The sequence below is a fragment of the Oncorhynchus mykiss genome, chromosome 21 (assembly GCF_057628025.1).
Source record: "Oncorhynchus mykiss isolate SJ-2025 chromosome 21, ASM5762802v1, whole genome shotgun sequence".
Classification (NCBI taxonomy): Eukaryota; Metazoa; Chordata; class Actinopteri; order Salmoniformes; family Salmonidae; genus Oncorhynchus; species Oncorhynchus mykiss.
In genome coordinates, this window is record NC_143042.1 from 9,775,930 (window position 1) to 9,789,664 (window position 13,735).

A 13,735-nucleotide genomic window follows, 5' to 3' on the forward strand; every position below is an offset into this window, starting at 1 on the left:
ACTCACTTTACCTGTCCCCTGACTCAATTTACCTGTCCCCCGACTCAGTTTACCTGTCCCCTGACTCAATTTACCTGTCCCCTGACTCACTTTCTGGAAGGGGACATTAGTACTGTCTGTACATGAGAAGCCAGCACAAATAGCACTTACCTCACTCATAGAATGCTTCCCAAATGGCATCCTATTCCTTTAAAGTGCACTACGTTTGACCAGGGCCCATGCAATATATAGGGCCGTGACCATACTCATATAGCCCAGTAAATCCACATGGGAACACTATACAGAATAATGCTTTTAAGGCTCCAGTGGTGTACAGTGCATGTCTATGGTAAATCTAACTGTCCGTCTAGGTCTATTTTAAAGCTCCAGGAACTGGAATACAAGGGGAGGCTGTGGGGAGAGGAGGCTGACAGACAGGCACTGTGGCTGGGGTAGATGGCTCTGGTAACGTCACACACACACACACACACACACACACACATTGTGAGTAGGGCTGGGCTCCACAGAGCTCAATGTAAACAGCCCTCATCAATCACCCAGGGCTGTAAGAGACTGCAGGAAGAAAAATATAAAGTGGGTCTTTTACAGATCAAACATCCATCTACACCAGTGATATAGTGGTCAGAAAATAGGTGGGTAAACTCTGACGCTTCCCTTTCTTTCAATGCATTATTCTGCAAAAGGTGTTTACTTTCACTTACCCTCTACTACACCTCGGATCTACACCTCCGACCTGCACCTCCACTACACCTCCACTACACCTCTGACCTGCACCTCCACCACACCCACGACCTGCACCTCCACTACACCTCAAACCTGCACCTCCACCACACCTCCGACCTGCACCTCCACCGCACATCCACCACACCTCCAACCTGCACCTCCACCTCACCTCCGACCTGCACCTCCACCTCACCTCCGACCTGCACCTCCACCTCACCTCCGACCTGCACCTCCGACCTGCACCACCACTACATCTCCGATCTACACTGCTGAACCACACTACAGCTCCGATCTACACCTCCACTACACCTCCGACCTGCACCTCCACCACACCTCCGACCTGCACCTCCGACCTGCACCTCAACTACACCTCCACTACACCTGCGAGCTGCACCTCCACTACACCTCCGACCTGCACCGCCACTGCACCTCCACCACACCTCCGACCTGCACCTCCACCACACCTCCGACCTGCACCTCCGACCTGCACCTCCACTACACCTCCACTACACCTGTGACCTGCACCTCCACTACACCTGCGACCTGCACCTCCACTGCACCTCCGACCTGCACCTCCACCGCACCTCCGACCTGCACCTCCACCACACCTCCGACCTGCACCTCCACCACACCTCCGACATGCACCTCCACTACACCTGCGACCTGCACCTCCACTACACCTGCGACCTGCACCTCCACTACACCTCCACTACACCTCCACTACACCTCCGACCTGCACCTCCACTACACCTCCGACCTGCACCTCCACTACACCTCCGACCTGCACCTCCACTACACCTCCGACCTGCACCTCCAACCTGCACCTCCACTACACCTCCGACCTGCACCTCCACTACACCTCCGACCTGCACCTCCGACCTGCACCTCCACTACACCTCCACTACACCTCCGACCTGCACCTCCACTACACCTCCGACCTGCACCTCCACTACACCTCCGACCTGCACCTCCACCACACCTCCGACCTGCACCTCCACCTCACCTCCGACCTGCACCTCCGACCTGCACCTCCACTACATCTCCGATCTACACTGCTGAACCACACTACAGCTCCGATCTACACCTCTACTACACCTCCAACCTGCACCTCCACCACACCTCCGACCTGCACCTCCACTACACCTGTGACCTACACCTCCACTACACCTCCGACCTGCACCTCCACTACACCTCCGACCTGCACCTCCACTACACCTCCGACCTGCACCTCCAACCTGCACCTCCACTACACCTCCGACCTGCACCTCCACTACACCTCCGACCTGCACCTCCGACCTGCACCTCCACTGCACCTCCACCACACCTCCGACCTGCACCTCCACCTCACCTCCGACCTGCACCTCCGACCTGCACCTCCACTACATCTCCGATCTACACTGCTGAACCACACTACAGCTCCGATCTACACCTCTACTACACCTCCGACCTGCACCTCCACCACACCTCCGACCTGCACCTCCACTACACCTCCACTACACCTGTGACCTACACCTCCACTACACCTGTGACCTGCACCTCCACTACACCTGCGACCTGCACCTCCACTACACCTCCGACCTGCACCGCCACTACACCTCCACCACACCTCCGACCTGCACCTCCACCACACCTCCGACCTGCACCTCCGACCTGCACCTCCACTACACCTCCACTACACCTGCGACCTGCACCTCCACTACACCTGCGACCTGCACCTCCACCGCACCTCCGACCTGCACCTCCACCACACCTCCGACCTGCACCTCCACCACACCTCCGACCTGCACCTCCACTGCACCTCCGACCTGCACCTCCGACCTGCACCTCCGACCTGCACCTCCGACCTGCACCTCCGACCTGCACCTCCGACCTCCACCCTCCACCTCCATTACACCTCCGACCTGCACCTCCGACCTACACCTCCACTACACCTCCGACCTGCACCTCCACTACACCTTCGACCTGCACCTTCGACCTACACCTCCACTACACCTCCGACCTGCACCTCCACTACACCTCCGACCTGCACCTCCACTACACCTCCACTACACCTCCATCCTGCACCTCCACCACATCTCCGACCTGCACCTCCACCTCAGCTCCGATCTGCACCTCAACCACACCTCCGACCTGCACCTCCACCACACCTCCGACCTGCACCTCCACCACACCTCCGACCTCCACCACACCTCCGACCTGCACCTCCACCACACCTCCGACCTGCAACTCCGACCTGCACCTCCGACCTGCACCTCCACTACTCCTTCGACCTGCACCTCCACTCCACCTCCGACCTGCACCTCCACTACACCTCTGACCTGCACCTCCACTACACCTCCGACTTGCACCTCCACTACACCTCCGACCTGCACCTCCACTACACCTCCGATCTGCACCTCCACTAAACCTCCAACCTGCACCTCCACTGCACCTCCGACCTGCACCTCCGACCTGCACCTCCGACCTGCACCTCCGACCTGCACCTCCGACCTCCACCCTCCACCTCCATTACACCTCCGACCTGCACCTCCGACCTGCACCTCCACTACACCTCCGACCTGCACCTCCACTACACCTTCGACCTGCACCTCCACTCCACCTCCGACCTGCACCTCCACCTCACCTCCACCACACCTCCGACCTGCACCTCCGACCTGCACCTCCGACCTACACCTCCGACCTGCACCTCCACTACACCTCCGACCTGCACCTCCACTACACCTCCGACCTGCACCTCCACTACTCCTTCGACCTGCACCTCCACTCCACCTCCGACCTGCACCTCCACTACACCTCTGACCTGCACCTCCACTACACCTCCGACTTGCACCTCCACTACACCTCCGACCTGCACCTCCACTACACCTCCGATCTGCACCTCCACTACACCTCCGACCTGCACCTCCACTAAACCTCCAACCTGCACCTCCGACCTGCACCTCCACTACACCTCCGACCTGCACCTCCACTACACCTCCGACCTGCACCTCCACCACACCTCCGACCTGCACCTCCACCACACCTCCGACCTGCACCTCCACCACACCTCCGACCTGCACCTCCACCACACCTCCAACCTGCACCTCCACTACACCTCCGACCTGCACCTCCACTACACCTCCGACCTGCACCTCCACTACACCTCCGACCTGCACCTCCACTACACCTCCGACCTGCACCTCCACTACACCTCCGACCTGCACCTCCGACCTGCACCTCCGACCTGCACCTCCGACCTACACCTCCAACCTGCACCTCCACTACACCTCCGACCTGCACCTCCACTACACCTCCGACCTGCACCTCCACTACACCTCCGACCTGCACCTCCACTACACTTCTGACCTGCACCTCCACTACACCTCCGACCTGCACCTCCACTATACCTCCGACCTGCACCTCCACTACACCTCCGACCTGCACCTCCACCTCACCTCCACCACACCTCCGACCTGCACCTCCGACCTGCACCTCCGACCTACACCTCCGACCTGCACCTCCACTACACTTCCGACCTGCACCTCCACTACACCTCCGACCTGCACCTCCACTACTCCTTCGACCTGCACCTCCACTCCACCTCCGACCTGCACCTCCACTACACCTCTGACCTGCACCTCCACTACACCTCCGACTTGCACCTCCACTACACCTCCGACCTGCACCTCCACTACACCTCCGATCTGCACCTCCACTACACCTCCGACCTGCACCTCCACTAAACCTCCAACCTGCACCTCCGACCTGCACCTCCACTACACCTCCGACCTGCACCTCCACTACACCTCCGACCTGCACCTCCACCACACCTCCGACCTGCACCTCCACCACACCTCCGACCTGCACCTCCACCACACCTCCGACCTGCACCTCCACTACACCTCCGACCTGCACCTCCACTACACCTCCGACCTGCACCTCCACTACACCTCCGACCTGCACCTCCACTACACCTCCGACCTGCACCTCCACTACACCTCCGACCTGCACCTCCACTACACCTCCGACCTGCACCTCCACTACACCTCCACTACACCTCCGACCTGCACCTCCACTAAACCTCCAACCTGCACCTCCGACCTGCACCTCCACTACACCTCCGACCTGCACCTCCACTACACCTCCATCCTGCACCTCCACTACACCTCCATCCTGCACCTCCACCACATCTCCGACCTGCACCTCCACCTCAGCTCCGATCTGCACCTCAACCACACCTCCGACCTGCACCTCCACCACACCGCCGACCTGCACCTCCACCACACCTCCGACCTGCACCTCCACCACACCTCCGACCTGCACCTCCACTACACCTCCGACCTGCACCTCCGACCTGCACCTCCGACCTGCACCTCCACTACACCTCCGACCTGCACCTCCACTACACCTCCGACCTGCACCTCCACTACACCTCCGACCTGCACCTCCACTACACCTCCGACCTGCACCTCCACTACACCTCCGACCTGCACCTCCACTGCACCTCCGACCTGCACCTCCGACCTGCACCTCCGACCTGCACCCTCCACCTCCATTACACCTCCGACCTGCACCTCCGACCTACACCTCCACTACACCTCCGACCTGCACCTCCACTACACCTTCGACCTGCACCTTCGACCTACACCTCCACTACACCTCCGACCTGCACCTCCACTACACCTCCGACCTGCACCTCCACTACACCTCCACTACACCTCCATCCTGCACCTCCACCACATCTCCGACCTGCACCTCCACCTCAGCTCCGATCTGCACCTCAACCACACCTCCGACCTGCACCTCCACCACACCTCCGACCTGCACCTCCACCACACCTCCGACCTGCACCTCCACCACACCTCCGACCTGCACCTCCACTACACCTCCGACCTGCACCTCCGACCTGCACCTCCGACCTGCACCTCCACTACACCTCCGACCTGCACCTCCACTACACCTCCGACCTGCACCTCCACTACACCTCCGACCTGCACCTCCACTACACCTCCGACCTGCACCTCCACTACACCTCCGACCTGCACCTCCACTACACCTCCGACCTGCACCTCCACTACACCTCCGACCTGCACCTCCACTGCACCTCCGACCTGCACCTCCGACCTGCACCTCCGACCTGCACCTCCGACCTCCACCCTCCACCTCCATTACACCTCCGACCTGCACCTCCGACCTACACCTCCACTACACCTCCGACCTGCACCTCCACTACACCTTCGACCTGCACCTCCGACCTGCACCTCCACTACACCTCCGACCTGCACCTCCACTACACCTCCGACCTGCACCTCCACTACACCTCCGACCTGCACCTCCGACCTGCACCTCCACTACACCTCCGACCTGCACCTCCACTACACCTCCGACCTGCACCTCCACTACACCTTCGACCTGCACCTCCACTATACCTCCAACCTGCACCTCCACTACACCTCCGACCTGCACCTCCGACCTGCACCTCCGACCTGCACCTCCGACCTGCACCTCCGACCTGCACCTCCGACCTACACCTCCGACCTACACCTCCGACCTGCACCTCCGACCTGCACCTCCACTACACCTCCGACCTGCACCTCCACTACACCTTCGACCTGCACCTCCACTCCACCTCCGACCTACACCTCCGACCTGCACCTCCGACCTGCACCTCCACTACACCTCCGACCTGCACCTCCACTACACCTCCGACCTGCACCTCCACTACACCTCCGACCTGCACCTCCACTACACCTCCGACCTGCACCTCCACTACACCTCCGACCTGCACCTCCACTACACCTCCGACCTGCACCTCCACTACACCTCCGACCTGCACCTCCACTACACCTTCGACCTGCACCTCCACTCCACCTCCGACCTGCACCTCCACCTCACCTCCGACCTGCACCTCCACCACACCTCCGACCTGCACCTCCGACCTGTACCTCCGACCTGCACCTCCGACCTACACCTCCAACCTGCACCTCCACTACACCTCCGACCTGCACCTCCACTACACCTCCGACCTGCACCTCCACTACTCCTTCGACCTGCACCTCCACTCCACCTCCGACCTGCACCTCCACTACACCTCTGACCTGCACCTCCACTACACCTCCGACTTGCACCTCCACTACACCTTCGACCTACACCTCACCTCCGACCTACACTACAAGCTCAGTGTGGCCAAGACAAACACACACACACACACACACACACACACACACACACCAGACCACAAAGTTGAGAGGTTGTGGGTACGGAGGGTATAAACTAGTATCATTACTCACAGACTTGCGGATGTTGACGCGGGGCTTGGGGACGGGCTTGTTGGGCTTGATGTCGAAGCTCTCTGGCAGCGTGGAGGAGCCATGCCCACTCTTCCTGGCCTGCAGGGCCAGCTGGTAGGCTACTTCAAAGGCCTGGCCCAGGGTCAGGATGATCTCATACGCCAGGTTCTGTTAAAAACACACACACACACAAACACACACAAACACGCACGCACACATGCACACACACACATGCACACAAAATGTCATAAACACACACACACACACATATACGCATGTAATGTTACGCATGTATGAGCACGCACTTACGCACACACACACATGCAAACACACACTATGTCAAATCTGCCATTTCATCATAACATAACCAGGAAGTAACTAATTAATAAAGACACTTGTCCCCCTCACAGACAGAGGGTGGTGTGTGTGTGTGTGTGTGTGTGTGAGAGAATCACCACGTCGACCTCCTCACAGACAGTGTGTGTGACTCACCACGTCGACCTCCTCACAGACAGTGTGTGTGACTCACCACGTCGACCTCCTCACAGACAGTGTGTGTGACTCACCACGTCGACCTCCTCACAGACAGTGTGTGTGACTCACCACGTCGACCTCCTCACAGACAGTGTGTGTGACTCACCACGTCGACCTCCTCACAGACAGTGTGTGTGACTCACCACGTCGACCTCCTCACAGACAGTGTGTGTGACTCACCACGTCGACCTCCTCACAGACAGTGTGTGTGACTCACCACGTCGAAGGCAGTGAAGACATGGCAGTAGTGGTGGCTGGACTTGAGGTCTTTGGTGATGTAGGCAAACGTGGACAGATCCTCAGGATCCTGGGCCGCACATGAGATGTTACGGATCTCATGCTCAGCTATGATGTTCTAGAGAGAGAGACAGAGGGAGAGACAGGGGGAAGGAAGGAGAGAGTGTGGGAGAGAGAGATACAGAGAGAGAGAGGGGGGGAGGAGAGTGAGACAGAGAGAGAAAGAGAGAGAGAGAGAGAGGGTTGGAGATCTTTAGAGAAAGCTTATGTGACCACCCGGTGCACCACCCGGTGCTGTTCAGTTCTTACTCTCAGTAATGGTGCTTCCACCACGGTGCTGTTCAGTTCTTACTCTCAGTAATGGTGCTTCCACCCAGTGCTGTTCAGTTCTTACTCTCAGTAATGGTGCTTCCACCCGGTGCTGTTCAGTTCTTACTCTCAGTAATGGTGCTTCCACCACGGTGCTGTTCAGTTCTTACTCTCAGTAATGGTGCTTCCACCCAGTGCTGTTCAGTTCTTACTCTCAGTAATGGTGCTTCCACCCGGTGCTGTTCAGTTCTTACTCTCAGTAATGGTGCTTCCACCACGGTGCTGTTCAGTTCTTACTCTCAGTAATGGTGCTTCCACCACGGTGCTGTTCAGTTCTTACTCTCAGTAATGGTGCTTCCACCACGGTGCTGTTCAGTTCTTACTCTCAGTAATGGTGCTTCCACCACGGTGCTGTTCAGTTCTTACTCTCAGTAATGGTGCTTCCACCCGGTGCTGTTCAGTTCTTACTCTCAGTAATGGTGTTTCCACCACGGTGCTGTTCAGTTCTTACTCTCAGTAATGGTGCTTCCACCCAGTGCTGTTCAGTTCTTACTCTCAGTAATGGTGTTTCCACCACGGTGCTGTTCAGTTCTTACTCTCAGTAATGGTGCTTCCACCCGGTGCTGTTCAGTTCTTACTCTCAGTAATGGTGCTTCCACCCGGTGCTGTTCAGTTCTTACTCTCAGTAATGGTGCTTCCACCCAGTGCTGTTCAGTTCTTACTCTCAGTAATGGTGTTTCCACCCGGTGCTGTTCAGTTCTTACTCTCAGTAATGGTGCTTCCACCACGGTGCTGTTCAGTTCTTACTCTCAGTAATGGTGCTTCCACCCGGTGCTGTTCAGTTCTTACTCTCAGTAATGGTGCTTCCACCCAGTGCTGTTCAGTTCTTACTCTCAGTAATGGTGCTTCCACCCGGTGCTGTTCAGTTCTTACTCTCAGTAATGGTGCTTCCACCCGGTGCTGTTCAGTTCTTACTCTCAGTAATGGTGCTTCCACCCAGTGCTGTTCAGTTCTTACTCTCAGTAATGGTGCTTCCACCCGGTGCTGTTCAGTTCTTACTCTCAGTAATGGTGCTTCCACCCAGTGCTGTTCAGTTCTTACTCTCAGTAATGGTGCTTCCACCCGGTGCTGTTCAGTTCTTACTCTCAGTAATGGTTCAGGAGGAAAGAAAGCCTCTCACCTTGTTTGTAGCGTCGATGAACTTGACTCCCTTGTAGGAGACGGACAGAACAATGGTCGGGACTTTCTTCATCTGTTCTGTAGACTTCTGTAGAGTGGAGAGAGAGATGGAGAGAGAAAGAGGGGGAAAAGAGGAGTCTGAGTTAACACTTGATGTCAATTAGACTAATGATGGCCACCAACACAAGGCTAACAAGACGGTCTCACCGTCTCCCTCCACAGCAGAACGATAAAACCCTACAATAAGAATCTCTTCACAATATAATACCATTTTAGAGAGAGTGGGGACTACGGTTGCAAAACTTTCAATAAATTCTGTTTTCTTTTCAGAGATCCTGGGTTGGAGGATTCTGTATTTACGACTTATTCCCTCCTGATTCCGTGAATCCTCAAACCGGGATTTCGGGAAAGGCAGGGAATTTATTGAAAGTTCTCGGAATTGTGCAACCCCAGTGGGGACAGATAGAGATGAGAGCTCAACAAAGCTTATAACGAGATAGAATAAGAGGGAAGGGGTGGGAAGAGAGAGAGAGAAAGATGAAATCAACACAAGCTTATAACTAAGCAGAAAAAGAGGGAGATGGGGATGAGCTCACTGCACAGAGAGAGCCAGCCTATCAACACACTCTCCTCTTTACTAGCAGAATCAATTCCAATCTTCTCAAAGTTCAAAGGTCACCCCGTGACTTATGGAAAACAATGGGTGCAAATTACATTTTCAAAACGTATAGATTTCCCCCTTGGAGGTCCAATATAACTATCAGCTTTCAACCCATAAATATTCCTTTCTTCTTTCTATTCCCAACCACTTACTATCACCCGCTCTAGTCTGACAGTGGCATGTCTCTTTCTATTCCCACCCAGACTTACTATCACCCGCTCTAGTCTTACAGCGGCATGTTTCTTTCTATTCCCACCCAGACTTACTATCACCCGCTCTAGTCTGACAGCGGCATGTTTCTTTCTATTCCCACCCAGACTTACTATCACCCGCTCTAGTCTGACAGCGGCATGTTTCTTTCTATTCCCACCCAGACTTATTATCACCCGCTCTAGTCTGACAGCGGCATGTTTCTTTCTATTCCCACCCAGACTTATTATCACCCGCTCTAGTCTGACAGCGGCATGTTTCTTTCTATTCCCACCCAGATTTATTATCACCCGCTCTAGTCTGACAGCGGCATGTTTCTTTCTATTCCCACCCAGACTTACTATCACCCGCTCTAGTCTGACAGCGGCATGTTTCTTTCTATTCCCACCCAGACCTACTATAACCCGCTCTAGTCTGACAGCGGCATGTTTCTTTCTATTCCCACCCAGACTTACTATCACCCGCTCTAGTCTGACAGCGGCATGTTTCTTTCTATTCCCACCCAGACTTACTATCACCCGCTCTAGTCTGACAGCGGCATGTTTCTTTCTATTCCCACCCAGACTTACTATCACCCGCTCTAGTCTGACAGCAGCATGTTTCTTTCTATTCCCACCCAGACTTACTATCACCCGCTCTAGTCTGACAGCGGCATGTTTCTTTCTATTCCCACCCAGACTTACTATCACCCGCTCTAGTCTGACAGCGGCATGTTTCTTTCTATTCCCACCCAGACTTACTATCACCCGCTCTAGTCTGACAGCGGCATGTTTCTTTCTATTCCCACCCAGACTTACTATCACCCGCTCTAGTCTGACAGCGGCATGTTTCTTTCTATTCCCACCCAGACTTACTATCACCCGCTCTAGTCTGACAGCGGCATGTTTCTTTCTATTCCCACCCAGACTTACTATCACCCGCTCTAGTCTTACAGCGGCATGTTTCTTTCTATTCCCACCCAGACTTACTATCACCCGCTCTAGTCTGACAGCGGCATGTTTCTTTCTATTCCCACCCAGACTTACTATCACTCGCTCTAGTCTGACAGCGGCATGTTTCTTTCTATTCCCACCCAGACTTACTATCACCCGCTCTAGTCTGACAGCGGCATGTTTCTTTCTATTCCCACCCAGACTTACTATCACCCGCTCTAGTCTTACAGCGGCATGTTTCTTTCTATTCCCACCCAGACTTACTATCACCCGCTCTAGTCTGACAGCGGCATGTTTCTTTCTATTCCCACCCAGACTTACTATCACCCGCTCTAGTCTGACAGCGGCATGTTTCTTTCTATTCCCACCCAGACTTACTATCACCGCTCTAGTCTGACAGCGGCATGTTTCTTTCTATTCCCACCCAGACTTACTATCACCCGCTCTAGTCTGACAGCGGCATGTTTCTTTCTATTCCCACCCAGACTTACTATCACCCGCTCTAGTCTGACAGCGGCATGTTTCTTTCTATTCCCACCCAGACTTACTATCACCCGCTCTAGTCTGACAGCGGCATGTTTCTTTCTATTCCCACCCAGACTTACTATCACCCGCTCTAGTCTGACAGCGGCATGTTTCTTTCTATTCCCACCCAGACTTAATATCACCCGCTCTAGTCTGACAGCGGCATGTTTCTTTCTATTCCCACCCAGACTTACTATCACCCGCTCTAGTCTGACAGCGGCATGTTTCTTTCTATTCCCACCCAGACTTACTATCACCCGCTCTAGTCTGACAGCGGCATGTTTCTTTCTATTCCCACCCAGACTTACTATCACCCGCTCTAGTCTGACAGCGGCATGTTTCTTTCTATTCCCACCCAGACTTACTATCACCCGCTCTAGTCTGACAGCGGCATGTTTCTTTCTATTCCCACCCAGACTTATTATCACCCGCTCTAGTCTGACAGAGGCATGTTTCTTTCTATTCCCACCCAGACTTATTATCACCCGCTCTAGTCTGACAGCGGCATGTTTCTTTCTATTCCCACCCAGACTTATTATCACCCGCTCTAGTCTGACAGCGGCATGTTTCTTTCTATTCCCACCCAGACTTACTATCACCCGCTCTAGTCTGACAGAGGCATGTTTCTTTCTATTCCCACCCAGACTTACTATCACCCGCTCTAGTCTGACAGCGGCATGTTTCTTTCTATTCCCACCCAGACTTACTATCACCCGCTCTAGTCTGACAGCGGCATGTTTCTTTCTATTCCCACCCAGATTTACTATCACCCGCTCTAGTCTGACAGCGGCATGTTTCTTTCTATTCCCACCCAGACTTACTATCACCCGCTCTAGTCTGACAGCGGCATGTTTCTTTCTATTCCCACCCAGACTTACTATCACCCGCTCTAGTCTGACAGCGGCATGTTTCTTTCTATTCCCACCCAGACTTACTATCACCCGCTCTAGTCTTACAGCGGCATGTTTCTTTCTATTCCCACCCAGACTTACTATCACCCGCTCTAGTCTGACAGCGGCATGTTTCTTTCTATTCCCACCCAGACTTACTATCACTCGCTCTAGTCTGACAGCGGCATGTTTCTTTCTATTCCCACCCAGACTTACTATCACCCGCTCTAGTCTGACAGCGGCATGTTTCTTTCTATTCCCACCCAGACTTACTATCACCCGCTCTAGTCTTACAGCGGCATGTTTCTTTCTATTCCCACCCAGACTTACTATCACCCGCTCTAGTCTGACAGCGGCATGTTTCTTTCTATTCCCACCCAGACTTACTATCACCCGCTCTAGTCTGACAGCGGCATGTTTCTTTCTATTCCCACCCAGACTTACTATCACCGCTCTAGTCTGACAGCGGCATGTTTCTTTCTATTCCCACCCAGACTTACTATCACCCGCTCTAGTCTGACAGCGGCATGTTTCTTTCTATTCCCACCCAGACTTACTATCACCCGCTCTAGTCTGACAGCGGCATGTTTCTTTCTATTCCCACCCAGACTTACTATCACCCGCTCTAGTCTGACAGCGGCATGTTTCTTTCTATTCCCACCCAGACTTACTATCACCCGCTCTAGTCTGACAGCGGCATGTTTCTTTCTATTCCCACCCAGACTTAATATCACCCGCTCTAGTCTGACAGCGGCATGTTTCTTTCTATTCCCACCCAGACTTACTATCACCCGCTCTAGTCTGACAGCGGCATGTTTCTTTCTATTCCCACCCAGACTTACTATCACCCGCTCTAGTCTGACAGCGGCATGTTTCTTTCTATTCCCACCCAGACTTACTATCACCCGCTCTAGTCTGACAGCGGCATGTTTCTTTCTATTCCCACCCAGACTTACTATCACCCGCTCTAGTCTGACAGCGGCATGTTTCTTTCTATTCCCACCCAGACTTATTATCACCCGCTCTAGTCTGACAGAGGCATGTTTCTTTCTATTCCCACCCAGACTTATTATCACCCGCTCTAGTCTGACAGCGGCATGTTTCTTTCTATTCCCACCCAGACTTATTATCACCCGCTCTAGTCTGACAGCGGCATGTTTCTTTCTATTCCCACCCAGACTTACTATCACCCGCTCTAGTCTGACAGCGGCATGTTTCTTTCTATTCCCACCCAGACTTACTATCACCCGCTCTAGTCTGACAGCG

The 13,735-nt window shown here is 54.7% G+C and overlaps 1 protein-coding gene across 12 annotated transcripts in view; it reads right to left on the minus strand.

Annotated features, from left to right (window-relative positions):
* LOC110501015 (ankyrin repeat and sterile alpha motif domain-containing protein 1B) overlaps nt 1–13,735 on the minus strand; it is a 316,301-nt gene that overhangs the window by 12,516 nt on the left and 290,050 nt on the right. For all 12 annotated transcript variants that reach the window (XR_016490136.1, XR_016490137.1, XR_016490134.1 and 9 more), the window contains 3 exons: nt 9,253–9,339; nt 7,744–7,881; nt 6,993–7,160 (listed from right to left, as the gene is read on the minus strand). Coding sequence is in view for 8 of the 12 variants with exons in the window: in XM_090213690.1 (XP_090069816.1) it covers nt 6,993–7,160; nt 7,744–7,881; nt 9,253–9,339 (393 nt within the window). In the remaining 4 variants the exon portion in view is untranslated. The remainder of the gene's footprint in view (nt 1–6,992; nt 7,161–7,743; nt 7,882–9,252; nt 9,340–13,735) is intronic.